At 43.2% G+C, this 27,177-nt stretch overlaps 1 protein-coding gene across 1 annotated transcript; it reads left to right on the top strand.

The window, feature by feature from the left end:
• On the top strand, positions 1-23,901 carry ANXA11 (annexin A11). Its single transcript, XM_083380278.1, has 14 exons — positions 1-117; positions 1,188-1,300; positions 3,582-3,935; positions 6,034-6,121; positions 6,242-6,336; positions 8,360-8,473; positions 9,309-9,399; positions 10,676-10,755; positions 12,529-12,585; positions 15,060-15,153; positions 17,419-17,514; positions 18,666-18,724; positions 20,448-20,570; positions 22,833-23,901. The coding sequence occupies exons 1-14, from the start codon at positions 12-14 to the stop codon at positions 22,890-22,892; spliced, it is 1,530 nt and encodes a 509-aa protein (XP_083236404.1). The 5' UTR covers positions 1-11; the 3' UTR covers positions 22,893-23,901.
• Positions 23,902-27,177: the final 3,276 nt, after the last annotated feature.

The raw sequence follows: 27,177 nt of genomic DNA, 5'->3' as shown, positions 1-27,177 counted from the left end.
AGATTTATAACATGAGTTATCCAGGGTATCCACCTGCAAGCGGGTATCCACCTACAAGCGGATATCCACCTGCGGGTGGTTATCCACCAGCAAGCGGATATCCACCTGCTGCTCCAGGTAAGTTAGTTTTTTTATTTAAGATCTGGTTGTTAGAACAGTTGGATGGCAATTGACCCATAACAAAAGAGATAGATAAAGGGAATAATAAGTGCAGAAAAGATGTGATTGAATGTCATCAGTAGCACCATGGATTCCCAAAGAGGAGGCAGCACATTCCAGAAAAGAGCACAAGATAAGGGACTGCACAGTCCTCAACTTAATGGTGAATAGAATAGAATAGAATAGAATAGAATAGAATAGAATAGAATAGAATAGAATAGAACAGAACAGAACAGAACAGAACAGAACAGAACAGAACAGAATAGAATAGAATAGAATAGAATAGAATAGAATAGAATAGAATAGAATAGGAGAGAAGAGGAGAGGAGAAGATAGAAGGGACCTTGGAAGTCTTCTAGTCCATCCCCCTGTTCAAGCAGGAGAACCTATCCCCTTTCAGACAAGTGACTGTCTGGTCTCTTCTTAAAAACCTCCAGTGATGGAGCACCCACGATTTCTGGAGGCAAGCTGTTCCACTAGTTAATTGTCCTTTAGGTTAGAAGGTTATAGCTTTAGTCTGGCAAGATTCTAAGCAAATGAAGATCTGGATTTGATTGGAACATGGCTTAGGCCTGACCAAAAAAAAAAAGAAACAGAATAACAGAGTTGAAAGGGACCTTGGAGGTCTTCTAGTCCAAAATGCTGAAGCCGGAGACCCTATACCATTTCAGATCAATGACTATTCAATCTTCTAAAAAATTTCCAGTGATGGAGCAGACACAACCTCTTTGCGGGTCTTCAGGGAGAAAGCTTGAGCTAATCCTTTTCATTCAAGAATTTAGTACCATGAGTTTCTTTGCTAAGAATACTACTGTATTCTATATGTTGTTAGCCTCTCTGGCCCCAGTTATTTATCCTTGAGGAAAGGAACAACTCAGACTAGAATGTAAATAGTTAGCGAAGGAGGACTATATCTAGTTTCATCAGCAGATATCAGAACAGCTGTTTGGGATAGCATCGTTTCAGTGCCTCACCTAATATTCAGCTAGGTTGTCTGTTTTCACTAACTGATGTGCTTTAACTTCCAGGTGGTAATCCCTGGGGTGCCCCCAGCTACCCTCCTGCAAACCCTCCTCCAATTGGATTAGAAAATGTTGGAAACTATGCTAATCAATTTAATCCAGATTATATGGCAGGCATGGTGAGTAACTCCAGTATGAAGCTGAAGTTTCTTAGTGTTTCATCTGAAGCAAATTGTGGAAATTGTGATTCCCCACCCCCAGTTTTGCCCTCTGTTTTTCTCTACCATCTTACAGAGTTAGGCAACCTCTAATAAATAGGAGTGATATGTTTATATCCTGAAATTTGGCCATTGTTAGGGCTGTTATATCTGGGCTGTAACCCACAAATTTGGCACCAAACATTTAAGGAAGATCTTAAGACAGACATGTCAAACACAAGGCCCAGGGGCCGGATCCGGCCCGCAAAGTGGTCTCATGCAGCCCGCGAAGCCATCCTGGAAACAGGGAGGGAACGGCCCCCATTGCCTTGGCCCTGGCCCAGAGACCCTCCTTCTGCCAGAGACCCTCAGATCTGCCCACTCCTGCCCAGGCCCCCATAGGCACCCTTGATGCGAACGATGTAGAGCTGGCCACGCCCACCCAGTAGGCCATACGCACTCTGGCCACACCCACCCAGTAGGCCACGCCCACCCTGGCCACACCCACCCAGCCCCTTGAGGGCAACCGCAATGCTGATGCGGCCCTCCATGAAATTGAGTTTGACACCCCTGTCTTAAGACTATTAATGTCCCTTGGGACGATGCCAAAGATGCCGGGAATAACCAAAACTGCTGGAAAAGAAGAAGAAGCCAGTGCTGACAAAACGGTTCAGAGAGAGAGGAAGGAAGGGAAGGAGAGAGAGAGAGAGAGAGAGAGAGAGAGAGAGAGAGAGAGAGAGAGAGAGCACAAACCAACTTGGCACTGCGCAAGCCCAGCAGCTTTGGAAAAGGTGCAAAGGAGAGAGGGATTCCCTTGGAAACACAGTGCCTAAGGGGAAATGTAGCTTCTCCCCTCCCCCACTGCAAATCTGGTAGGAGTGCTCTTGGCTTGCAAGCTTGAGATCTGCACAAAGAAAGGAGCGTAAACACACACACCAAATTAAACCACGAAAAGCAGGCAGGAAATTGCCAACACATGAGGCACCTGGAGCAGCATCGGAACAGAAGCAAAAAAAAAAAAAGCTCAGCGGTCTTAGAAAAGGTGCAAACGAGAGAGAGAGAGAGAGAGAGAGAGAGAGAGAGAGAGAGAGAGAGATTCCCTTGAAGCTGCAGTGCTTAAAGTGAAAGCTAGCTACTCCCTGCCCCTATTTGCACCCTGAGAAAGAACACTCACAAACACATACCTTGCGGGGGGGGGGGGAAATCCCCCTCCAACGAGGTTTTGGGGAAGCCCTCAGTTGCAAGCTGAGCTGGCATGCGCTTGCCTTGCAAACTTGGAGACTTGCTCAAGGGAGCACAAGCCCAACTGGAGTGTCGGGAGGGTAGGGGGGGGAGGATAGTGAGGAAGAGGAGGAGGAGGACGAAGAAAAAGTAGCCGGAGGAAGAGGAAGCAGGAGGAGGAGGAGGAGGCAGGAGAAGAGGTAGCACAAGAAGGAGGAAGACGAGGAAGAGGAGGAAGAATGCGTTGCTCAGATGTTGCAAGCCACTTGCAAGCGCAGCTGCTGGAGAACCTTTGCGCTGAGCAAGATGTCTTCTGCCCTGCCACTCTTCCACCCCTTCCCAGATGCCTGCAGAATCGCCGCGGGCATGCTTCCAGCTGCATGGCCCAGTTCCTAACTGGCCAAGGCCCAGTACTGGCCTGCAGACCGGAGGCTGGGGACCCCTGCTGTAGAAGTTTACAAGAATATATATATTGGAGACTCCTTTCATATTATCCTCATACCAACAGCCCCTTGACATTGGTTGGGGTGGGAAAGATGGACCCAAGTCTGAGCTTCCATTACTAGCATGGGCTGGGTTGGCCCCAGTTCTGGTCCGGCTTCTCAACCACTGGGTTGTGTTTGTGTGGCGATCACAAAGGCGCTTTTTCCAAAAGGCAACCGGGCTCTCTTTGTGTGCGTTGTTTTTTCCCCCTTGAAGGCGTTTCGCTTCTCATCCGAGAAGCTTCTTCCGTGAGAACAGAAGAAGCTTCTCGGATGAGAAGCGAAACGTCTTCAAGGGGGGGGGGGAAACCATTGCCTTTTGGACAACCGTGACCTGGATGACTGAGAATCTCCATGGACGCTTGTGTGGAGAGTCACCCAGGCAGCTTCTCAACACGATAAAATCAAGAGAAACGAAAACTTTTCATCTCCTCCATCTCTTCCCCTTCTTTCCTACTCTACGCAGACCGTTGTTGTCCTCTTGACAAGGTGGTTGAGAAGTTTGCTGGCACTGTAAATTGTCTTCATTCTTTGAATACTTGGTGACGTCTTTCTTTCAGGCTTCCAATATGACTGCAACGTTTGGTGGTGCCAATGCGCCACAGGGAATGTATCCTTCGGCTCCTGGAGGCTACCCTCCTACAGCTCCAGGGGGGTTCGGACAGCCACCACCACCACAGGGTCAGCAGCCTTACGGGGTCTACCCACCACCTCCTGGAGGAAATCCCCCAACAGGGATGCCATCATATCCATCATACCCAGGTGGTCCGATGCCTCCAGCCGCCGCCCAGCAGCCTCAACCAGTGCCATATCCTGGGCAGCAGCCCATACCAAGTTATCCATCCGGTCCAGCTGTTAATCCTTCGATGCCATCCTACCCAGGTTCTTCCGTGCCCACCGTCACCCCTGGAGTCGTAAGGACCTTTCTGTGTATATTGGAATGTTCACCTTTTAGTAGGAAGGGGAAAGAGGGCGGATGTTAAATCTTATCTCAACCATTGGACTAGCGAGCTCAAAAATCAAGGAATCTTCAAGGCTCTGAAGTGCTATAAAACAGAGGTCCCCCAACCTTTTGGGCACCAGGGACCGGTTCTGTGGAGAGAGGTTTTTCCACAGATGGGAGGGTACATGGTTTTGTGTGCTGCCTGTATCTCATGAATGGGGCTTTGCTTGTTTGTGTGGGCTGGTTGCTGGCATGCTGCAGCCCGGTACCAGTCCACAAACCAGGGGTTGGGGACCCCTGCTACAAAAGATAAACTTTACTTAATACACATCTTGGTCCTGAAGAAGCAAAACCAGCTCTGGTTTTCCCACCCAAAAATCTGCCTAGTTAACAATAACTTCCCTTAAGCCCCACCCACCGGGGGTTCACATTGCTCAATCATATATATTTGGTTTGTTAGGAGAGTGGTCCACTTCTCTATCGGACACCTGCGTTAGTGACCTTGGCATTCTTCTAGGCTCTCGCGGTCCATGGACGGCTTCTTGGGAATCCCTTTTCCTCCTTACGCTTTCTGCCCCCTCCCTCCTGTCTTTATGGCAAGTTGAGTAGCGATAGAAGTTATCAGGCATCTTAGCAATTCAATCTTGACATCTTGGCAGCATAGACTTCATAGTTTCTAGGAAGCTTAGGTAAAGGTAAAGGTTCCCCCGCACATGTGTGCTAGTCGTTTCCGACTCTAGGGGCCGGTGCTCATCTCCGTTTCAAAGTCGAAGAGCCAGCGCTTGTCCGAGGACGTCTCCATGGTCATGTGGCCGGCATGACTAGATGCCAAAGGCGCACGGAACGCTGTTACCTTCCCACCGTAGTGGTCCCTATTTTTTTACTTGCATTTTTACGTGCTTTCGAACTGCTAGGTTGGCAGAAGCTGGGATGAGTAACAGGCGCTCGCTCTGTTACACGTCACTCGGGATTCGACCCGCCAAACTGCTGACCTTCTGATCGACAAGCTCAGCGTCCTAACCCACTGAGCCACCGTGTCCTTCTAGGAAGCTTAGTCCCTGTCAAACGGCTGTGAAGTGAAAGGGGCAGTCCCTTTGATAGGGTGACGAAAGTCTTAGGCGTGGCACGCGTGCTGAAGAAGGCGCATTTTTCTGTTGCATCTCACCACGTCCCTTGCAAGTACTTTCTCACTGATCTTCTGTCCTGGTCTGGGGAACTTTTCTGGAAAGAATCTTAACAGTTTCCTTCCTTAGAGCTGAATTCTGAAGAAAAATCCCAGATCAATTCTTGGGGAAACTGTTTTTGTGACTTATTTGCCTCTGTGAGTTTACCTATCCTAGGTGATAAATATTTTCAGAAGTTTAATTTTTGCTGAAAATTATGGTGCAGTAAGTATATACTTCTTATGCTCTTTTTCTTGCGTGACACATTGGGATATTTTCTTCGCTGCAATGTGGAACGATTCCCAGCCTACGTCAAGGACAATAAGTTTCTGCCTATCTAGGAGGTTGGGTTGGGCTTATCTCTTGTTTTTATCTTGTGAAAAAGATAAGAAAACCGTACAAGTGATCAACTAGCTGGTCATAGTAAGTCAAACCTACAGAATACAGAATAACAAAGTTAGAAGAGATCTTGAAGGTCTTCTAGTCTAACCCCTTGCTCAAGCAGAAAACCCTTTTCCATTCTGGACAAATTGCTGTTCAATCTCTTCTTAAAAGCCTCCAGTGTTGGAGCACCCACAATTTCTGGAGGCAAGCCGTTCCTCTGATTAATTGTTCTCATAGTCAGGAAGTTTCTCCTCAGTTCCAGGTTGCTTCTCTCTTTGATTAGTTTACATCCATTGCTACTTGTCCTGCCTTCAGGTGCTTTGGAGAATAGGTTAACCTCCACTTCTCTGTGACAACCCCTCAAATATTGGAAGATTGCTATCACGTCACCCCTAGTCCTACCTTTAGTTCCTCAAGTGTATGATTAATTAATATCTTCTGCCTTGAAAAGCAAGAGGTATTTTAGTCGTCAAAAACTGGTTGTGGAATGAGAAACATTTCTTTTTCCTTGCATTTCTACAGTCTGGAAAGCGAGGCACCGTCCATGATGCTCCATCATTCGATCCTTTGAGGGATGCGGAGGTGTTGAGGAAAGCTATGAAAGGGTTTGGTGAGTAATCAACGTCTCACCTCTTTTTCTTTTAATTATGGACCACTCTCCACCCTCGTTTTCTCCAACTGATACTTTTGGATGAAGCTTAAGAACTAAATAGTTTATCTTCCTGGTTAGGAACCGATGAACAGGCCATCATCGACTGCCTTGGAAGTCGTTCGAGCAAGCAACGACAGCAGATTATGCTCTCGTTCAAAACAGCTTATGGGAAGGTGAGACCCATAATACCATTACTCTACTGCCCGTTTTCCTACTTAGGGCCTGTATTTGCATCCAGCTAGGTAGCAGCATCTGGTCAGCTTTGCTTGACCTTGAAAAATTAAGCGTTCAGATCTGGTTAGAGCACAGATCGGAAACATAGGTATACAAAATGGCGGCGGAGGAGAGAGTAGCTGAAGCTCTAGGGAAGCAAGCAAGCTACTCTGTAGAGCTGTCCTTTTGCTTGGTCCAGAACCTGTAGCTGGTGTAGAACATGTTGCCCAGTTTGCTGAAGGGAATATCCAGTGGTGGGCTGTTGAAACGATGCCACTCGCTAACAGTGGTCTACCAAGTCACGTTTTCAGTTTTCCTCGGGACGTTTAAGGCCGTGAAGGGTCACCTTACCGCTGTTGTGTGCATGTGAACTTAACAGATGTGCATCAAATGGTTCAGGCGATTTCAGAAGGCCCCAAGAAGCATAACGGGTTAGCACATGACAAAGGTTAATCGATAACTGTCATGAAGAGACTGCCATACTGCTAATATTAGTAGCCAAAGCAGCGTCTCTATTAACAAGTGTAGCAGTGAGGGACGAGGACTTCCCTGCTCCATCGCTGCCTACTTTTCTATCCTGGTCCTGCCCAGAGTCTGAGAAATGAGCTGAGGTAGATAGCATGATTCCCAGTCCACAGAAACTTCCCACTTCCCACGTGGCTCAATTTGTAATTCCTGCTCACAGCCAGACAAGGACCAATAGGGGAGGGTATGGTAATGGAATGCAAGAGCGCCGACTTCCCGGTGAGACATACCAGCCTTCCAGGGTCACCTGCTAGGAAGAGTCTGGAGATTCTCCGTCATCCAGGTATGGGTGTCCCAAAGGTGCTTTTTCAGGAGGCAACTGGACTTCCTTGTTTTTCTTTGAAGACATTTCTCTTCTCATCCAAGAAGCTTCTTCAGCTCTACCTGGATGGCGGGGAATGGAAGGATGTATACTCCTTGCAGACAGCTGGTCATTTGCATCCTTTTAGAGAGTTGTTGAGGCCACTTGGAGGCTTATCTGTGTCCTCGGGGTCACCTGAGTGGTGCAAATGGGTGTGCAGCCTTCTTGGCTGCAGCATGATTTCTGCCCTGGGTCCCTTCCCTGTTGAAGACAGGCGCAGGCTGTTGGGGATGCGTCTGTGTTGTCTGCATCTCAAACTGAAGCACAAATGGTTCCTGTAGTCTGCAATGTTTTCTGGAAATCTGTTCACCCTCCTGCACCCTTCAAAGGTTGTTCATCCCTATGTGCATGGGTAAATGTCTCTGGAGGTTCTCAGTCTGCATGCAGACAGCACAGCCTCATCCCTAACAGCCTTGCGTCGGTCTTCAACAAGGAAGGGACCCAGGGCAGAAAACATCCTGCAGCCAAGATGGCTCCACACCCATTTGCACCGCTCAGGTGGCCCTGAGGACACAGGCCGACCTCCAAATGGCCTCAAAGACTTTCTAAAAGGATGCAAATGACCAGCGGTCTGCAAGGAGTATAAATCCTTTCATTCCCCACCTTCCGGTCAGAGCCAAAGAAGCTTCTTGGATGTGAAGTGAAAGGTCTTCAAAGAACAAACAAGGAAGGCCAGATGCCTCCTGAAAATGAAAGTCCACCAGAGTCTGTTCCCCAAACAAACTGAACATAATTGGCTGGACGGAATCAAGTGACAATGGGAGGGCCAGGGGAAAGGGGAATGTTTAATAACGCTATTTGCGCACAAAAACATTAGAGTTGACTTCACTACTTACGTATCCATGTCAGCTCAGTAAATTATGCTCTTGGCAACAAAAAAAGTGGCCCAGGGCTCTTTATTTGCCTGCATGTATTGAGTGGAACTGTTGACACCCTTGTTGTGTAGGACTCTTGTCTCTGACGTTTCATATCCTTGAAATATAAATATTTGCCATAGAAATGGATAAATTTGGTGTTTGCTTCTACTAAATATCAATAATTAAGGTACAGTTCCAAACCACGCTTCCTTCTCTGTTGTTTGAACTGATTAAAATTAGGATTTGATCAAGGACCTGAAGTCAGAACTGTCCGGAAACTTTGAGAAGACGATTTTGGCAATGATGAAAACGCCGGTCCTGTTTGATGTTCATGAAATCAAAGAGGCTATCAAGGTTTGTATCCAAAAGGAAGCGATGCCTCTATTGATGTCCATTTCAACATTTGCCTTTCTTTCCTGCCTCCTTCCAAACTTATGCTCAAAATAACATTTTTCTCTTGGCTTTTTCTGCTGACTCTGAGCAGAAAGGCCTTGCGTTCAGTCATGGTTTGGCTTAGCTTCTCTGCATCTGTCACACATCCCTTTCAGGTTATTGAAAGTACTAGGTAAGTGAGGCGCAAAACACTTGAATCGTAGTTTCGAATTTGAAATGCCCTATGTCAGCTAAGAAATGCCCCATCACAAATGAAAAGCTACTATTTTGAATGCAAAGTGGAGTGTTTTGAATTCACTATGGTCTCTTTTGTGCATTCCTAATGGTGTGTGTGTGTGTGTGTGTGTGTGTGCATAGAGAGAGGGGGGGGAGAGAGGAAGGGAGGGAGAGAGAGAGAGAAAGATACAGATAGATAGATAATAGACATGAATATGAGAGAGAGAAATACATAGAAATAGATGGAAATAGACAGATAGTAAAAAAAAAAAGTTGCCAGAACTCACACATGTCATACAACCCGCCTTGCCTACCCTACAAGGTTCCATCCAAAAAAGGTGCCAGAACTCTGTTCTGGGCGTTCTATGACAAAAAAAGCCCTGGATAGATATAGATAGATAGATAGATAGATAGATAGATAGATAGATAGATAGATAGATAGATAGATAGATAGATAGATAGAATATAGAATATAGGATAGATAGATAAATAGTTGAGGACTACCTGTATGTGGAGAGAAGGGGAGAGCCAGTGAGTGGACTCCTGCATAATAACGAGGTTTTCTTCCTCCTTTACTCAGGGTGCCGGCACAGATGAGGCCTGCTTGATAGAGATCCTCGCATCTCGCGATAACAAGCACGTTCATGAAATCAGCCGAGCCTACAAAACAGGTGAGTTTTATCGGTCAGAATCAGCCCTAATCTGATCTCCAGCAGAGAAGCTGGTATGCTGAGGACTGAAAAACTGAGTTTTGGATATCGGTTCTTGAATTCTTCTGGAGATGGGGTGGGTGAGAATGGAATGGAATGGAATGGAATGGAATGGAATAGAATAGAATAGAATAGAATAGAATAGAATAGAATAGAATAGAATAGAATAGAATAGAATAGAATAGAATAGAATAGAATGGAATGGAATGGAATGGAATGGAATGGAATGGAATGGAATGGAATGGAATGGGATGGGATGGGATGGGATGGGATGGGATGGGATGGGATGGGATGCCATGGCATGGCATGGCATGGCATGGCATGGCATGGCATGGCATAGGATAGGATAGGATAGGATAGGATAGGATAGGATAGGATAGGATAGATTGGAATGGAATGGAATGGAATGGAATGGAATAGAGTAGAGCGGAGCGGAGCAGAGCGGAGTGGAGTGAAAGAAGAAAGAAAGAAAAAAGAAAAAAAAGAGAAAGAAGGAAAGGAAGGAAAAAGAAAAATAGAAATAGAAAGAAAGAAGAAAAAAGAAAGGAAGGAAGGATGGAAGGAAGAAAAAGAAAGAGAAAGAAAGAGAAGAGAAAGAAAAAGGAAGGAAGGAAAGAAGGAAGGGAAAGAAGGAAAGAAAGAAAGAAGGGTTAGTTAGTTAGTTAGTTAGTTAGTTAGTTAGTTAGTTAGTTAGTTAGCTAGTAATGGCTTCCTTGAGCTCAGAGTCTGCTAGCAGAGTTTGCTAACCGTGGCTGATGTAGAAGAGAAGTGGTAGGCCGGCAGTTCTTCTTCAGAGGCTGGGAAACTGACTAGATCAGGCTAGCTGACCAGGTTGTGAAACCTACTGGAGACATTTGAATCCAGATGGAAAGAGGCAGCCAGAGTTCTCCTGAATGGGAAAAAAATGGCTTGTCCCCAGGCTCTCCCGTCAGAGTTCAGTGGAAGGAAACGTCTCCACTGTTCAAAGACGAGGTTGCCGTGGGAGCACAAGGGTGTGGTGGGAAATTCCATTCGGAAATTCCTTTAATGCTCGTCTGTCACCACTTTTGGAAAAAACAGTCACTTTTTTTGAAGGGTAAAATATCAAACACGCACCACAGGCTCATGAAGTCTTTCCACCTTAAACCAGGTGCACCTTTGCCTATTACACTGCCTCTCTTCTCCTTTTCTCATTTCCCGTCTGTTCCCTAAGATAACACCCCTAAAAAATTGCTGACTTTTCCCTGGTCTTTCACAGAATTCAAGAAAACTCTGGAAGAAGCCATTAGAAGCGACACATCTGGGCATTTCCAGAGACTTTTAATTTCACTTTCTCAGGTATGTAAGAGGATTATTAAATATCATTTGATGATTGCTTACTGCCGCCTTTACAGAGGCATACCTTGACAAACTCACGGCCTAGAAATCTGTTTCTAACGTCCAACAAAAGCTGAATATATTTTAGCTTCGTTGAGATCCATAGGGGGTGTAAAGGGAGACGACATTCCTGGTTTTCTAGCCGTCCTTAGCCAAAGCTTTCTGCTCATGCCTTGTTTCAGAATTTAAATCTACCGAAGTCCCAGTGAATGACAAGGACAGATTGGTGTTTTGACAAGAATCAGGAAACAATCTGATTGGGATTTGAACCATTGTGGAGTCCTCGGTCCTCTCTGATCTTGATTGTTTCCTTGCAGACATTTCGTGACCCATCTAGGTAACGACATCAGGAGATGGGTAATGAAACATCTGCAAGAAAACAACCAAGATTGGAGAGCACCAAGGGCTCTGCAATTCGAGTCTGAGCTACGGATAGACCCTTGTATTGGTACTCAGATGGTTTTCCTAATCCTGATCCAAGGATTGGTCAAAGCAAATGGCGAAGCGTAGTTGACCTTCACTGACCTTGAAAAACACGCTAAGCAGAACAGGACCTGGTAGTAGAATATTCCGGGAAACAAACTTGATTCTGATTTGCAACCAAGAAAAAAATAACAAGTATGGGTCTGTGTAGAAATTAAGCTCTACTTGAAGGAACTCTCCACTTTTTATCTGTCATCCATCAATTAACTGCATTTCAGTTAAACCTCTATGGAGATTCTTGGTCATCCAGGTCATGGCTGTCCCCAAGGTGCTTTTTTGGCAGGCAACTGTTGGACCTTATTGTGAGATTTGGGTAGTCTGAAGGCAAATCTCTTGAAGACTTTGCATGACTTCCCTCCCTCCTTTCCTCCTGGGGAGGAAAGCCATGGCAAATCTAGACAGCACACTAAAAAGCAGAGACATCACCCTGCCAACAAAAGTGCGTATAGTCAAGGCTATGGTCTTCCCAGCTGCAATGTATGGCTGTGAAAGTTGGACCATAAGAAAGGCTGAGCTCCAAAGAATGGAGGCCTTTGAACTACGGTGCTGGAGAAGACTCCTGCAAGTCCCTTGGACTGCAAGGCGATCAAACCGGTCAGTCCTAGAGGAGATCAACCCTGACTGCTCTTTAGAAGGCCAGATCCTGAAGCTAAAACTCAAATCCTTTGGCCACCTCATGAGAAGGAAGGACTCACTGGAGAAGAGCCTAATGCTGGGAAAGATTGAGGGCAAGAGAAGAAGGGGACGACAGAGAATGAGGTGGCTGGATGGAGTCACTGAAGCAGTAGGCGTGAGCTTAAATGGACTCCAGAAGATGGTAGAGGACAAGAAGGCCTGGAGGAACGTCCATGGGGTTGCGATGGGTCAGACATGACTTCGCAACTAACAACAACAAAGATTGAGAAGTGGACAGAACACGTTGATTGTGTATGCAAAAAAGGCCCTTTTTCAATATTTCATTGTGTAATGATGACATCACCAAAGAAGTGTGTGTGTGTGTGTGTGTGTGTGTGCGCACGCACACACACACACACACACACACACACACACACACACACACACACACATATATATATATATATATATATATATATATATATATATATATATATGTATATATATATATATATATACCTATTGGCTTGACCAGTAGCCACATCAATAGAGTTCTAAGCATGTGTGTAGGTGCAGTGTATGTGTTTAAAATTATAGTTTGTGTTTTAACATTAGCCATTTTGAAAATTTTTCCAGGGCAACCGAGATGAAGGCAACAATGTGGATATGTCCGTTGTCCAGAGCGATGTTCAGGTTAGTATACAGCTGATATATACTTTCATATGTACATTTTTAAAAAATTGCAGAATAAAATTGCTGTCACTGTCACATTCTTTTTTTTAAAACACCAAGAAGTTCTTTTTTGCACTAAGTATTTAATAAAATCTAAAACCAGTTTTAATGGTATGTATTCCCTCCTAAGCATAATTCAACATTTAATCTATCTGTTATTTCCTTGTCTAACAATCCTTCCTTTTCAAAAAGGTTTCATCCTTTCTCTGAGTTAATTTATCTGATCTAGAGACCATCAAGATAATTAGACAGCAAATAAAAATATTTATAAAGTGCTGTAAACATTCTATAAACAGGTAAAATCTGGATACAAATTTTACTGATATTATGGAGGGGGGGGGAAGGGAAATGTTACATTGATCTTGTTTGGTTTTGCCATTCATTTATTTTGAGGCATAGTCCATGATTTCTATTAGGGTAATTCTATTCTTCAGGGCCAAAGTTGTTCCAATTAACAGTTCTAGGAATTAAGCTTTAATCTCAAAATTTCAGGACAACAAAAGAATGAGCAATTAAGAAGAGCAATTAACTAGGTTGAGATAGTAATTAAACCCACTGCTTTAAGAGATAGGATAGGATAGGATAGGATGGGATGGGACAGGATGGGACGGGACGGGACGAGACGAGATGAGATAACCTTTATTGCCATTTTTTACTATGAACACACTAGCCCACATTAAAAATGAATGTCTGTTGCCTGCTCTCAAAAGAAAGTATATATCTACCCATATATACATGTAAATGTATGTTATATACATATATATATATATATGTAAATGTGTGTTATATACATAACACACATTTACACATGCTACACACCGCACGTATACACACACACATACCCCATTCACACACACAAACACACACATACAAATGAAATTCTGTTGCTTGCTCTCAAAAAAAGTATATAGCTACACATACACATACACATATAACACATGTGTATGCATGCTATACACACAAACATACACACACATATAGCCACAAAGAAGAGGGAGTCCACCTATTCTCCAAAGCACCTGAGGGCAAGACAAAAAGCAACGGATGGAAAGCGACCAAGAACTAAGGAGAAATTAGTAGCGGATTGGACTAGAAGACCTCAAGGTCCCTTCCAGATTCTATTCTGTTCTGTTCTGTTCTACTCTACTCTACTCTACTCTACTCATTCTATTCTATTCTATTCTATTCTATTCTATTCTATTCTATTCTATTCTATTCTATTCCATTCCATTCCATTCCATTCCATTCCATTCCATTCCATTCCATTCCATTCCATTCCATTCCATTCTATATATCTATATCTATACCTGTATCTATATCTGTATACCTATACCTATACCTATACACACACACACATACCCCATACGTATATATACAAATGAAATTCTGCTTCCTGTCAAAAGAAAGTATATATCTACCCATACCCATATATAACGCACATGTACGCATTATATATATATATATATATATATGGCCATTTCGAACTTATTTTGTTCTCATCAGTCAGTCATAAGTTGTGACTATAAGTTGTGACTATAGCCTGCGGATAGCCTTGGGCTAGGCTGAAACAGGAAAGAAGATTTAACTAGAAGACTTGACAAATACTTAATGTATATATGTATGTGTATATATATATATATATATATATATATATATATATATATATATATATATATATATATATACACATACATACATACATACATATATACGTTAAGTATTTGTCAAGTCTTCTAGTTAAATCTAGTTAAATCTATATATATATATGTTTTCTGAGGTTTTTGCAGGTGTCTGTATATGGACCTTTGGTCATTCGGGTTTTTTCCCGCGTAGAAATGAAGGTGTAGGCGCAACGTTTCGACGGAATCCCATCCGTCATCATCAGGCTGGTGGCTTCTGCTTCCTTCTTCTGGGAGAAGCATGTGGTAGTCGTTGCCTTTGTCTGCTGGCAGAATGATTATGCTGGTGTCTTTTTTTAGGTTAAGTATTGCTGTCTGTTCCTCTTTGGAACAGCTATGACATTGGATGAGGAACAGCAAAAGAAAACAAGATCAGTTAAGGTTGTCAAACCAAAACAGATAGGGAGGAGAAATTTTTTAAAAAGGGGACAGTAAGACCGGATTGCAAGGGAAGCGATGTGAGACAGTCAGAACAATCACAACTGGCTAGAGCAAGGTCCATCACACGGCCAATGAGCAGAGTGCGGAACCAAACAGGCTGACCAACGTTTTTTTTCAAACCTTCAATGCTTTCTCTGATGACGCTGGCAGAGGACCAGCGAAAGCTTAGATTATTAGGCAGATAGGCTTTAAACGGTTACTTTTTATTGCTTATTATGATCTTTTAGCAATAAACGACTGTTTTTTATCCATCCCGGTGTTCGAAGATTTTATACTTTAAGTAAATATACCTTGATGCTTTTACCCCCCTCTCAGGCTCTCTATGCAGCAGGAGAAAATCGACTCGGGACCGACGAATCCAAATTCAATGCGATTTTGTGCACAAGAAACCGAAGCCACCTCAGAGCCGGTAAGCTGATCAATCTCAAGTCAAGCCGACAATCCCAAGTTGGAGGGTTTTTTTCTTCCTCATCAACATTTTACCATTTTAAAATAGGCACCTTTTTTGGGGGGGAGGGCGATTGTCGAAGGACTTATTTTTTGTCAAAGAAGCTTTGCGTGTTAAATTTAAATTTACCGAGAAAGGGGATTTTCATTTTAATTATTTTTTATTTATTTTTTATTTTAATTCCATTTATATCCCGCCCTTCTCCGAAGACTCAAGGCGGCTTACAAGCTTAGCAGTAGCCTTCATTCTATGTATATGCCTGCTTGTTAGGGCTTTCACAGACACACCCCAGCGGCATTATTACAAAGTCAGCTTAATTGCCCCCATCAATCTGGGGAATTAAATTCAACACGCAAAAGAGTCGGTCGCAGAAACCACGGCCTGCGAAGGACTGGGGCTGAAAGGCGAAAGCAGAAGCGGTATTTTTGATGGTTTGGTGGCCTTTATCAGAAATTGGCGGTCCGCTTTGAGGCGATACAAAAGGAAGGCGACGCGTTTGTAGAAAAACGGTCTCAGTTGAGGGGCACCAGCTGAAATCCCCCCCTTTCCTATGGATCTAATAGAAATATGGGGGGGGGGAAATGGGGGTTTCCTCCTTTGTGACATCCTGTTGGGTTCGTCTCTTATTTCTTACGACTTCATGCTTGTTTGCAGTTCTCGCTGCTTTTCCAGAGTTTATGAACCTGAAACGCTTATGGCGACGCAGATTATTCAAAATAGCGAACGCTAAACCCATCCCTTCTGAGACGGGTTCATATATGCATCTCCCAAAAATCTTTTTAATCTAAATTGTGAAGGCTAGAAGAAGTTGAACAGGTTTATTGGAAGTGGGGGTCTGTGAAGAATCACCCAGCGGAGGGATCTATCGTAGGTTGTCCTCGACTTAACAACCAAAATTCAACCCAGATTTTCTGCTGTTAAGTGAGACATGTGTCAAGCCCCGTTTTACGGCCTCCCTTGCCACGGTTCTTAAGCAAATCACTGCAGTTGATAAGTTAGCAACACGGTTGTTAAGTGAATCTGGCTTTGACTTTGCTTGTCAGAAGGTCGCAAAAGGGAGATCACGTGACCCCAGCACACGGCAATTGTCATAATTATGAACCAATTGCCAAGCAAATGAATTTTGATCATGTGATCGTGGGGATGCTACCAAGGTCTTAAGTGTGAAAAATGGTCATAAGTCACTTTTTTCAGTGCCGTTGCACCTTTGAACCGTCAGTAAATGAACAGTTGTAAGTTGAGGACTACCGATATTTCAGAGACCCAGATGGAAAGGAGACCACTTGGGAAAGAGACTAAGGGCTCGCCACGCCCATCCCCCAGGCTTATTTTTGGGGTAGGGCTTATATTAGGCCCACCCCACAGGCTAGGTCTTATTTTCTGGGTGGGTCTTATTTTTGGGGAAACACACTATGCTCCTGGATTGCAAGTCTTTACCTGGCCACCAGATAGCAGCACAGAGTTATAGAGTTTTCCACATCGCTTTGCTGCCATCTAGTGATCATTTGTCATATCATACATATGATGTGCCATGGCTTGCTCATCTCATAAGATGAGGAGTTCTACAATGAGGAGAAGTCAAGGATGAAACTTTGGCAGCTACATGCCTCTCCATTTCAATGTGCCTTTAGATTGGGCTATGTGTGTTTGTGTGTGTGTTTGTTTGTGTTACTTTCAAATGGGTAGATGGAGAAACAAAACTTCCATTCAGCTGCAAACCATGGGAGCCTGAATCCTTGTCAAGGTCACCAGAACAGATGTGGATTTGAAGCAGACGGTTCCCATAACAAAGTGGACTTGTTGATATGGATTACATAAAGCATTGGGGGTTTTAGCTGGGAAAACTGTTGCTTGAGTCTATGACAGAGTTAGTTTTTCTTCGACATAACCAAGTAGTGGATTCAATAAACAATAAGCTTTCTGCAAACGAAACGAACCTGGAGTGGATTCTCGAGCTGGATGTTGACAGGAGACCTTTGAAAGATGTCACTTTTTGTATCATAGAGTTACAGGACATTTATTTAAGGCAGTCCTGAAAATCGATTGCTGCATTTTCTGTGGATAGTGGTTACGAACCCTTAAACTGAAACTTTGACACAATTCAAGACATTTCCATTCAGTTCACTAAGTTCAGAAGCAATTACTCCCAGGTAAAAGTGTGGAGGTTTGTAGCCAAAATGCTTTTGCCTGGAACAAATATCGACATCTCTTGGTCTCTTTCTGCAGTTTTCAATGAATACCAGCGAATGTGTAACCGGGATATTGAGAAGAGCATATGCAGAGAAATGTCCGGTGATCTTGAATCTGGGATGCTGGCAGTAGGTGAGTGACATCTCGGTGACCAGGACAAACCGTCTATCGGTATTGTGGTTATTGATGAGTTTCCTACTTTTGATAGCTTGAGCCAGCAAATATTATGATATTCCCTTGATAGGGGGAAATTCCAATAAACAAAGTATTTCTAGCTCAGAATTGAACTGTGGATCCCTTGGTGCACTCTGAGTTTGGTTGTTTCCTTGCAGATATTTCATTACCCAACTAGGTAACATTTTCAGTGGGGTTTTCTTTCTAGAGCAGATTCCAAGGATGACAACCTCCTCCTCCTCCTCCTCTTCCTCCTCCTCCTCCTCCTCCTCCTCCTCCTCCTCCTCCTCCTCCTCCTCCTCCCTTCTAACACTGATGATGTTACCTAGTTGGGTAATGAAACATCTGCAATAAAACAACCCAGCTCAGAGAGCAGCAAGGACCCCATAGGGGAAGTTCCTAAGAACTCCGCGTTTGGCGTGATGGCAGCGATCTTGGTTTCATTTTTCCAGTTGAGTTACCATCCCTGTCTTGGTCATTTTCATGCCTGTTTGTCTTCCCTTGCACTGACTGATAAGAGTATAGGCCAGGGGTAGGCAACCTTGGCTCTTTTATGACTCGTGGACCTCAACTCCCAGAATTAATAATTGTAATAATTGTGCCAGATTGGATTAATGAACATGTTATATACGACACGTGGTTGGAGATTTAAAATATGTGATATAAATGGCTGTATTGTGAAAATGTTTTGTTGTTGTTGACTTTCTGCCCTACCTACTGAATCTAATGAAAAAAATCTGTGCTTCCCTTTGGCTTCACTAAGGATTGTGTATCTGGTAATCATCAGCAGCGGTTGCATTCATTTCTAGTATTTAGCTAGCGTGTGAGTTCAACCTGTGCCGTGTTCATCTGTATGACCCATTTCAACGTGGTTAATGAAAAAAAAAGAGCATGTTGTTGTCTTATGTTTGCAGTGATATTCGCCTCGGTCCTTTCCAGACAAGTTACAATAGAATCCACTTAGGGCATTTTGATCAACCAAGATGCTACATAAAGGGGAATAACATCATTAATATCACTAAGTGGGCCATTTCCTTTGACGTTGCTGTGCTTGCCTGGTATGGATTTACGAAGCATCACTAATGTGTTATCTCAATTTTCTTTTGCAGTTAAGTGCATGAAAAACACACCGGCTTTCTTTGCAGAGAGGCTGCACAAGGCCATGAAGGTAACTACGTCAGAAACCCCAGACGCTTAAAAAAAAATCTTGTTCAAATATTCAAGGGATCTAGGCTTCATTAAGAGAAATCTATTATCTTACTGCAGGGGTACAAAATGTAGATGTGAGTTGGGCTTGCAGATTTAAGGCCAGGTTAGCTACAAATATATGTCATTGTAGCTCAGTGATAGATAGATAGATAGATAGATAGATAGATAGATAGATAGATAGATAGATAGATAGATAGATAGATAGATAGATAGATAGATAGATTAATAATAATAATAATAATAATAATAATAATAATAATAATAATAATAATAATAATAATGTTGGAAGGGACCTTGGAGGTCATCTAGTCCAACCCCCTGGATAGATAGATGGATGGATAGATAGATAGATAGATAGATAGATAGATAGATAGATAGATAGATAGTAGATAGATGATAAGATAGATAGATAGATATGCTATAACTATAGAGATGGATATAGAGATAGAAATATAATATAGCTATAGAGATATAGACATACTGTAGGTATAGATATATATTAAAGATTTTTAAAAAACCATATAGTTCCAGGTAAACTCAAACAAGTACAGGTAGTCCTTGACATATGACTGTAATTCAGCCTGTCTGTAAGTCACAATGGTTGAAAAATGGGTTGGTCATATGAACTTTTCTCCAGTGGCCATTAAGCAAACCCATGGATCACTACGGGCACAGTTTTGCCAAAAACCAGAAGTAACACAGTGATGTACAATTGCCATAAATGCAAACACATTCCCAGGCTCCCTAAATTCGAACACATGACCACAGAAGAGGCCCAACCATCAGAATTTTGGAACCCAATCATAAGGACCCAAACTAGGCCCATCATATCTTCGAATAGTCACTAAGCGAGCAATCATAACTCAAGGACTACCTGTAAACATTTCTTATGACTTCTAGGATGTCAGAGCATGCACAGTCTTTTTGCATGTGATAGCCCAGGAGTAAACCCAGTAAACAGTGGTCTATATTAAATGGTGGTTTATCTTACATTATCTACAGTATCAGCTAATACAGCAGGATCCAACACACAGCAGTTACAGCAGGAAATGGAAGAGAGAGGACACATCTGCAGAGCCTTCCTTTTTATACAAAGGCTCTTAAAGAGATACAGGCACTGCTGGCTCTTAAAGAGACACAGACCCTGCTGAGTAATTCCCATCATTGCGTCGTACATTATGTCACCTGGTTAGCTGATAAATTATTACCTTGACGTAGGTAGATACTTCAGTGGAGTTTCCCTACTGAAAATTCCTATTAAAAACCCAGATGTTTCTTATTGTGGCTTGCAAACCTACTGGGACAGAGTAGTGTCTTAATCTAGGTGTGTCTTCCAAACATTGGTTTGGATATGGGACTGTAGGGAACTTTTTTATTTCATGGACAAAACCCTTTTGTTGGTTAGCAGGGATGCAGAGTTCAGTTTGTTTTTTCAAAGGAATTGTACCGTTTATGTGTTATGGAAAAAAATTCTGAAGCGCGTCTCAAAAGCCTGGCATTTTAACAGGGGTCTGTAGACTTTTTATATCCAGTGTAGTTGGGTCATAAAACATCTGCAAGACAGCCATCAAGCTCAGAGAACTAAGGACTCCACTGTTCAGTCCAGGAGGCAGTGAATCTTCAGCTGAGGATCTCAATCTGAACAGGACTGATTTTTTTCTGGCCCTTTCTGTTATTTTTAGGGAGCAGGAACCAAGGACCGGACTCTCATACGGATCATGGTCTCACGTAGTGAAGTTGATCTGATGGATATACGGCAGGAATACAAAAGAATGTATGGGAAATCTCTCTACACAGACATCTCGGTAAGGTGTTGCCAAGGGTCAACTTTCCATCCAAGCTCTCTCTTTGGGTGGCGGCATAGAACATCAACCTATCTCTTGCTTAGTTAGAAAGACTGCCTTTTACAGTGATTACACATTAGATTTTGCCACACAATATGCTTAAAATGCACACGTGTTGTGTGAACATAAAATGCTAACAACTAGAAAAGACCTGGTGTTGGAATGGCCGTTCACAAAATCCCAAATGCAATAGTAAAATATGGTGGGCAGTACTGATTTTATAATGCACCTGTATGTTTATGGAATCAGCTAGTGGAGTCTCCATCAAAGTGTACAGAATGGAATGAAAAGTAAAAGCAAGGATATGATTTGGGATGAAAGTATAGCTGGTAGAAGTAGTTGGAGATTTCTCGGGTCTATGACAATTCAGCATGGCCAACTGACCATGGCCAAGTGGCCATGGCCAACTCACCACAGCCATCTCACCATGGCCAACTCACCACAACCAACTTACCATAGCCAATTTACCATGGCCAACTCACCATGGCCATCTCACCATGGCCATCTCACCATGGCCAACTATCCACAGCCAACTTGCCAGGGCCAACTCATCACGGCCAACTTGCCAGGGCCAACTCACCACAGCCAACTCACCATGGCCAACTCATCATGGCCAACTTGCCACAGCCAACACAGCAGAACAACTTGTTGCGGAACAAGAGTTATACTAATATCAAAGAAATGGTGGAATAGAATTATTTTAAAAAGGATGCAAAAGAAAGGACGGAATGAAATGTGAGTGGCAAAAACTAAAATAATTATCAGTTGTTTTAAATAATTGTCCTGCGGTGAGTTGTCCCATGGCCAGTTGTTCCATTCCTGATTATTCCGGGAATGAGTGTGAAATTGAAACAGAAATTATTTCAGTGGTGGGATTCAGCCAGTTCACACCACTTCAGCAGAACCAGTAGCTAATTCTTTGTGGCCCAGGCCCAGAATGGACTTCCGGAAGCGGCATACACACAGAGAACCGGTTGTTCGCATATTTGAATCCCACCACTGAATTATATGTATTATTAATAATAATGCTTATCATTTTACTGACTAAGGGGGGGGGGGAGAAAGGAAAATAAAAAAGAAGCCAGAAATATGAGAATGTTAAAAACAGTAAGGCTGCAGGTGTAGATGGTGTAATTGGAGAGGTGTTAAAACGTGAATGCATTTGTTTGTAGAGTCACTGTGTGACTTGTTTAACCTGTATACTCAGTGGGTTAGGACACTGAGCTTGTTGATCAGAAGGTCAGCAGTTTGCCGCGTAGCAGAGTGAGCGCCCGTTACTCGTCCCAGCTTCTGCCAACCTAGCAGTTCGAAAGCACGTAAAAATGCAAGTAGAAAAATAGGGACCGCTCCGGTGGGAAGGTAACAGCGTTCCATGCGCCTTTGGCGTCTAGTCATGCCGGCCACATGACCACGGAGACGTCCTCAGACAAGCGCTGGCTCTTCGGCTTTGAAACGGAGATGAGCACCGGCCCCTAGAGTTGGAGACAACTAGCACGCATGTGCGGGGGAACCTTTACCTTTACCTTAAAACTTGCATCTGTGCCTAAAGATTTCAAGAATGTTATTATTCCCATCTGCAAAAGAAGGTAACAGCGTTCCATGCGCCTTTGGCGTCTAGTCATGCCGGCCACATGACCACGGAGACGTCCTCAGACAAGCGCTGGCTCTTCGGCTTTGAAACGGAGATGAGCACCGGCCCCTAGAGTTGGAGACAACTAGCACGCATGTGCGGGGGAACCTTTACCTTTACCTTAAAACTTGCATCTGTGCCTAAAGATTTCAAGAATGTTATTATTCCCATCTGCAAAAGAAAGCTATCAATATGTTCTGACCTTGGTAGCTGTTTGCATCTTTCTCACCGTGCTTGTTTAGCAAATCCTACTTTTGGACTGTGTAAGGAGATTCTCCGTCATCCAGGTTCATATCCCAGTTGTCCCAAAGGTGCTTTTTCAAGAGGCAGATGGACTTTCTTTCTTTGTTTTTTCTTGAAGACATTTCACTTCTCATCCAAGAAGCTTCTTCAGTTCTGGCTTAGGACCGTTTTAACTCAGAGCTGAAGAAGCTTCTTGGATGAGAAGCGAAACGTCTTCAAGGAATTGAAGGGAAGGGATTGCTCTTGAGAAATTCGTTTGCAGAACAGCAATTCTGTTCCACTCCTTCACTTTTTTTCATTTTTCATCTTTCAACTTCCCTTTTGGGGTTTTGTTTTCATTTTATTTTCAGGGTGATACTTCAGGGGACTATCGGAAAATCCTTCTCAAGCTGTGTGGCGGGAACGACTAAGCAGAAGGTCTGGAATTTTGGAATACGTCTTTCAAAGTCACGGCTAGCTTTATGTTATCCTTTCACACAAAGCTGTCAAAACACCCACTGCTGGATCGGATTGATATTCTTAATATATTCCATCCTCTAAAGGTATATAATAAATACAGGAATATATATATATATATTAAAAAGCCTTCTGTAGTAAATAGAGATATTTTTTGTTGCATTCTTAGAGAAACTCTTTCACCGCAAATGTGGCCTCTGAGAAATGCTCCCTTTAGAGTACAGAAGGATCCTATATATAGTTTTGTGTGCAATATTTTTGTCTAGCTGTGTGGACTTTGTGCGTTTGTTTGTTTGAAATGCATGGAGTGGTTTTGTTTTGTTTTTAAATCCGAATCAAAAGTGCCTGTTCTGAAATGCGATGGGTTTAATTGCCAAAGTTTTTTTTATTATTATTTCGTTACTGTTTGAGGGGGAAAGATACCTCTGGCTGATGGCCTGGGGGAAAAATAATAATAATTGTTGTGTTCATTGAAATGCAAGGGCTCAGAGTTTGATGTGCAATCAAAGCATCATTTGGAAAATGTCAATTAAGACTCAAATCATCCAGGCCAAAAGTAACAAAATGGTGGAATCGTGGCAACTGCATCCAAGTTCATTAATCTGAGACATTTGCGTTGCTCATCCCAGAAACTTCCATCAGTCAAAATTAAAAAAAAATTAGAGTCAGAGAGCCTAATTATTTTTGTTGTCGTCGTTTTGATTGATGAAGTTGCGTGGATGAACAACAAAACGTTTTAGATTAACCAAGTTTCCTCCAGTTGCCATAATTCAACCTTTTAGGTACCTCATTTTTTTTGGAGAACTCACGGATGCTTTTATTCCTGATACTAATTTCAATATTGGATGACATCCTTTTTTTACTAGGACAACGAAAGGGGGAGAAGAATTAAATCTCTTCCTGCATGCTAGGAAAACTCCCCTATCTTCCATCTTACGAATCAGGTTATTATTATTATTATTATTATTTTAAAAAAGAAAGAAATATCAATAGTACCTTAAATCTTTGGGAAATCTTCCAGTCCAATCATCCATTCACTTGTTTCTTCTCTGATTAAGTGGTTTCTCCAGAACACAGGTTGTTCATGAAACCCTAGTTCATACAACTCCTTTTGCAGGGATTTTGATTTCCAAATAATTTGTAATCGGAACCGAGCTAAGTGTCCTCATTTAAGGAGAGAGCTGGAGCATTCCCCATTCTGCTTTTCGCAGAAACAGATTCCCCCAAATACATTCTTTGTTTCCTTATGGACATATTGCTTCAATTGTGCTACAATTCATTGCCTGCTTTCTACGGGAATACACGCCAATTTTTTTCTCTGTCGGTGATCTGAGTTACTCCTTTTAAACCAAATATATGTAATCATTTTTTTTAAAGAAAAAATGCACACGTTGTTTAAATAAAATTATCTATCTTCTCAGTTTCTTGCAGCGGTTATTTGGGGCCATGTGTTGGGAACATGCATTCTCTCCTGACATCACTGTTTGGACACTGAATTGGGTTACTTCATTTGTTACTCTGGCTAAAATGTTGATGACCACACTTGTGATATTGCATCCAGTTTTGGTCACGACGGTATAAAAATAGATGTCGAGACTCTAGAAAGAGTGCAGAGAAGAGCAACAAAGAGGATGAGGGGACTGGAGGCTAAAACATATAAGGAACGGTTGCAGGAATGGGTTATGTCTAGTTTAATGAAGAGAAGGATGAGGGGGGACATGATAGCAGCGTTCCAATATTTGAGGGGCTTCCCCAAAGAAGAGGGAGTCAAGCTATTCTCCAAAGCACCAGAGGGCAGGACAAGAAGCAATGGATGGAAACTAGTCAAGGAGAGAAGCAACCTGGAACTAAGGAGAAACTTCCTGGCAGGGTGAACAATTAGCCAGTGGAACAACCTGCCTTCAGAAGTTCTGAGTGCTCTACCACTGGAGGTTTTTAAGAAGAGATGGGACAACCATTAGTCTGATATGGTATAGGGCAGGGGTAGGCAACTTTGGCTCTTTTATGACTCATGGACTTCAACTCCCAGAATTCCTGAGCCAGCTGGCTCAGGAATTCTGGGAGTTGAAGTCCATGAGTCATAAAAGAGCCGAGGTTGCCTACCCTTGGTATAGGGACCAGGGGTCGGCAACCTTAAACATGCAAAGAGCCATTTGGACTCGTTTCCCAGGGGAAAAAAAATGCGAGGAGGGGAAAAAAACTTGATTGAAGAGTTTAATTACAAAGAAATAGAGGCTGCTGCGCATGAGTTCTCTTTATCTCTCTCACCCTCCTTTACTCTCCCTCTTTGTCTCCCTCCCCCTCTCTCTCCCCCCCCCTCTCTATACCCCTCTCCCATCTTCTGCTCACCTGGCAAGCTGGCTTCACGCTGTTCTCCAACAAGCTGACACACATTGTTATTGGGCTGGCTCTCCTGCCCTTGAGAGCTGCTGCTTTCTGCTGCTTCCTGCTTCCTGTGGAGACGTAGCAAAGGCAGGAGCCCCACCCAATAAGCTTGTCAGCTTGTCAGAGAACAGCATGAGGCCACTCTTTTTTAAACACACACACACAGAAAGAGAGAGAGAGAGAGAGAGAGAGAGAGAGAGAGAGAGAGCACACATGTGCCTCTCTCTGTCTCTGTCTTTCTCTCTCTGCAAATGGGAGCTGCAGGAGAAGGCTGAAAGAGCCGTGTGTGTCTCCAGAGCCGCGAGTTGCCAACCCGTGAACTATTAGATCTCCAAGATCCCTTCCAGCCCTGTTATTCTGTTCCATATGAGTTGTTTTGGATCAGTAGGCATATCGTGCTAGAGTTTCCACTTTCCCAATAAACGCTGAAGCAGAATTCAGTTTGCTTCTGTGGCCAGTGATGGCCATCTGCTTCCTCCTTGCACACTCACTTTTAAAAAGTGCGAGTCTGTTGGAAGAAACCATTGGGGTGTCTTTGCATCCTGCTTGCAGCATTCCATCCAATCCAGCTGTTACGGGACACTTACACCCAGAGGCTGCCAACCTTTGGCCAACACCCCATAAATGGAATCTAGAGCTTGAAAACAAAAACAAAAAATGCTGCTTTAAGGTCACTCTGTTAACTTCTGCTCCAAATTATCTTGGGCTTCTGATTCGTGCTGAGTTCGAAAACAGCTTGATCCAATGAAATGTTCCATCTTGTCCAGCCTTTGGCTTCAGTTTCCTACAGAGACCATCTGGATGCTTCTGAGAAGAAGAGCATAAACAGCAAGAATAGTTGTGCTCAGTTCGTGTCTTGCGCTAATTTTTTTTCCCAGCAGTGTCATTGACATCTTGCTGGAATTTATGTTGCTTCAGGCACTAAATTAAACCAGGCGGACAAATAGTTCTGAGTTACTCATGTTTAAACTTTCTCGTCCAGCACGGGAGATGAAAAAAGTCAAGCAGATCTTTCATACTTTGTACCTAATAATGATCCTGTCCCATCATTGGCCAAATCAATGTTTTGGAACGGAGGCCTATCAGAGATGCACATCTAGCCTTGTGTCAATAGTGACAAAACTCAGAACTTCCAGGGACTAGGAGCTGAAACAGCTGAGGAATCAGCTGTGGCAGGAGTCTCCAACTTTAGCAACTTTAAGACTTGTGGCCTTCAACTCCCAGAATTCCTCAGCCAGCATGTCTGGCTGGGGAATTATGGTAGTTGAAGTCCACAAGTTGCCAAGGTGAGAGACCCTTGAGTTACAGGACATCAGATGTCATGCTGGTGTACTTTTCTGCTTAAGGTAGGTGGAGAGCTCTTCAACTCATCTGTGAAGAAAGTCCCAAACATCTGACTATTGAGTCCTTCATTCGAACGTTCAATCACGAGTCACTCATTATGGATCTAGTGGAGATGTCCATCAATGCTTCAAGAAGAAGGAGAGCACTTAGTCTCACCCTCTAGTTTAGACTGATTGCATGCTGTTCCATACGGTGCTTCCTGGAAAAAAACAGGACTTCTAGGTTTAAGAAGGCAAAGGAGTCATTCAGATTAGCATTCTCTCCAAAGGGCATTTTCCATGAGTACTGAACTCCAGTTCCCATCATGCTTAGTCATCAAGGCTGTGGCTTGTGTAAATTGTAGGACCCTAGTTGAGAAATAATTTATGGACCAGTAAGAACAGAGTGAGCGCCTGTTACTCATCCCAGCTTCTGCCAGCCTAGCTGTTCAAAAGCACGTAAAAATGCAAGTAGAAAAATAGGGACCACTCCGGTGGGAAGGTAACAGTGTTCCATGCGCCTTTGGCGCCT

This window comes from Vipera ursinii, assembly GCF_947247035.1.
Source record: "Vipera ursinii genome assembly, contig: scaffold_275, whole genome shotgun sequence".
NCBI classification, from domain to species: Eukaryota; Metazoa; Chordata; class Lepidosauria; order Squamata; family Viperidae; genus Vipera; species Vipera ursinii.
This window is presented reverse-complemented; position numbering and strand designations above follow the sequence as displayed.

Excerpts from the sequence above, each read along its gene's own strand:
- ANXA11 (XM_083380278.1), top strand. The coding sequence starts at position 12 with ATGAGTTATCCAGGGTATCCACCTGCAAGCGGGTATCCACCTACAAGC. Across the intron at positions 9,400-10,675 it reads CAGCCGAGCCTACAAAACAG|AATTCAAGAAAACTCTGGAA; the intron begins GTGAGTTTTATC and ends GGTCTTTCACAG. Across the intron at positions 15,154-17,418 it reads CCGAAGCCACCTCAGAGCCG|TTTTCAATGAATACCAGCGA; the intron begins GTAAGCTGATCA and ends CTCTTTCTGCAG.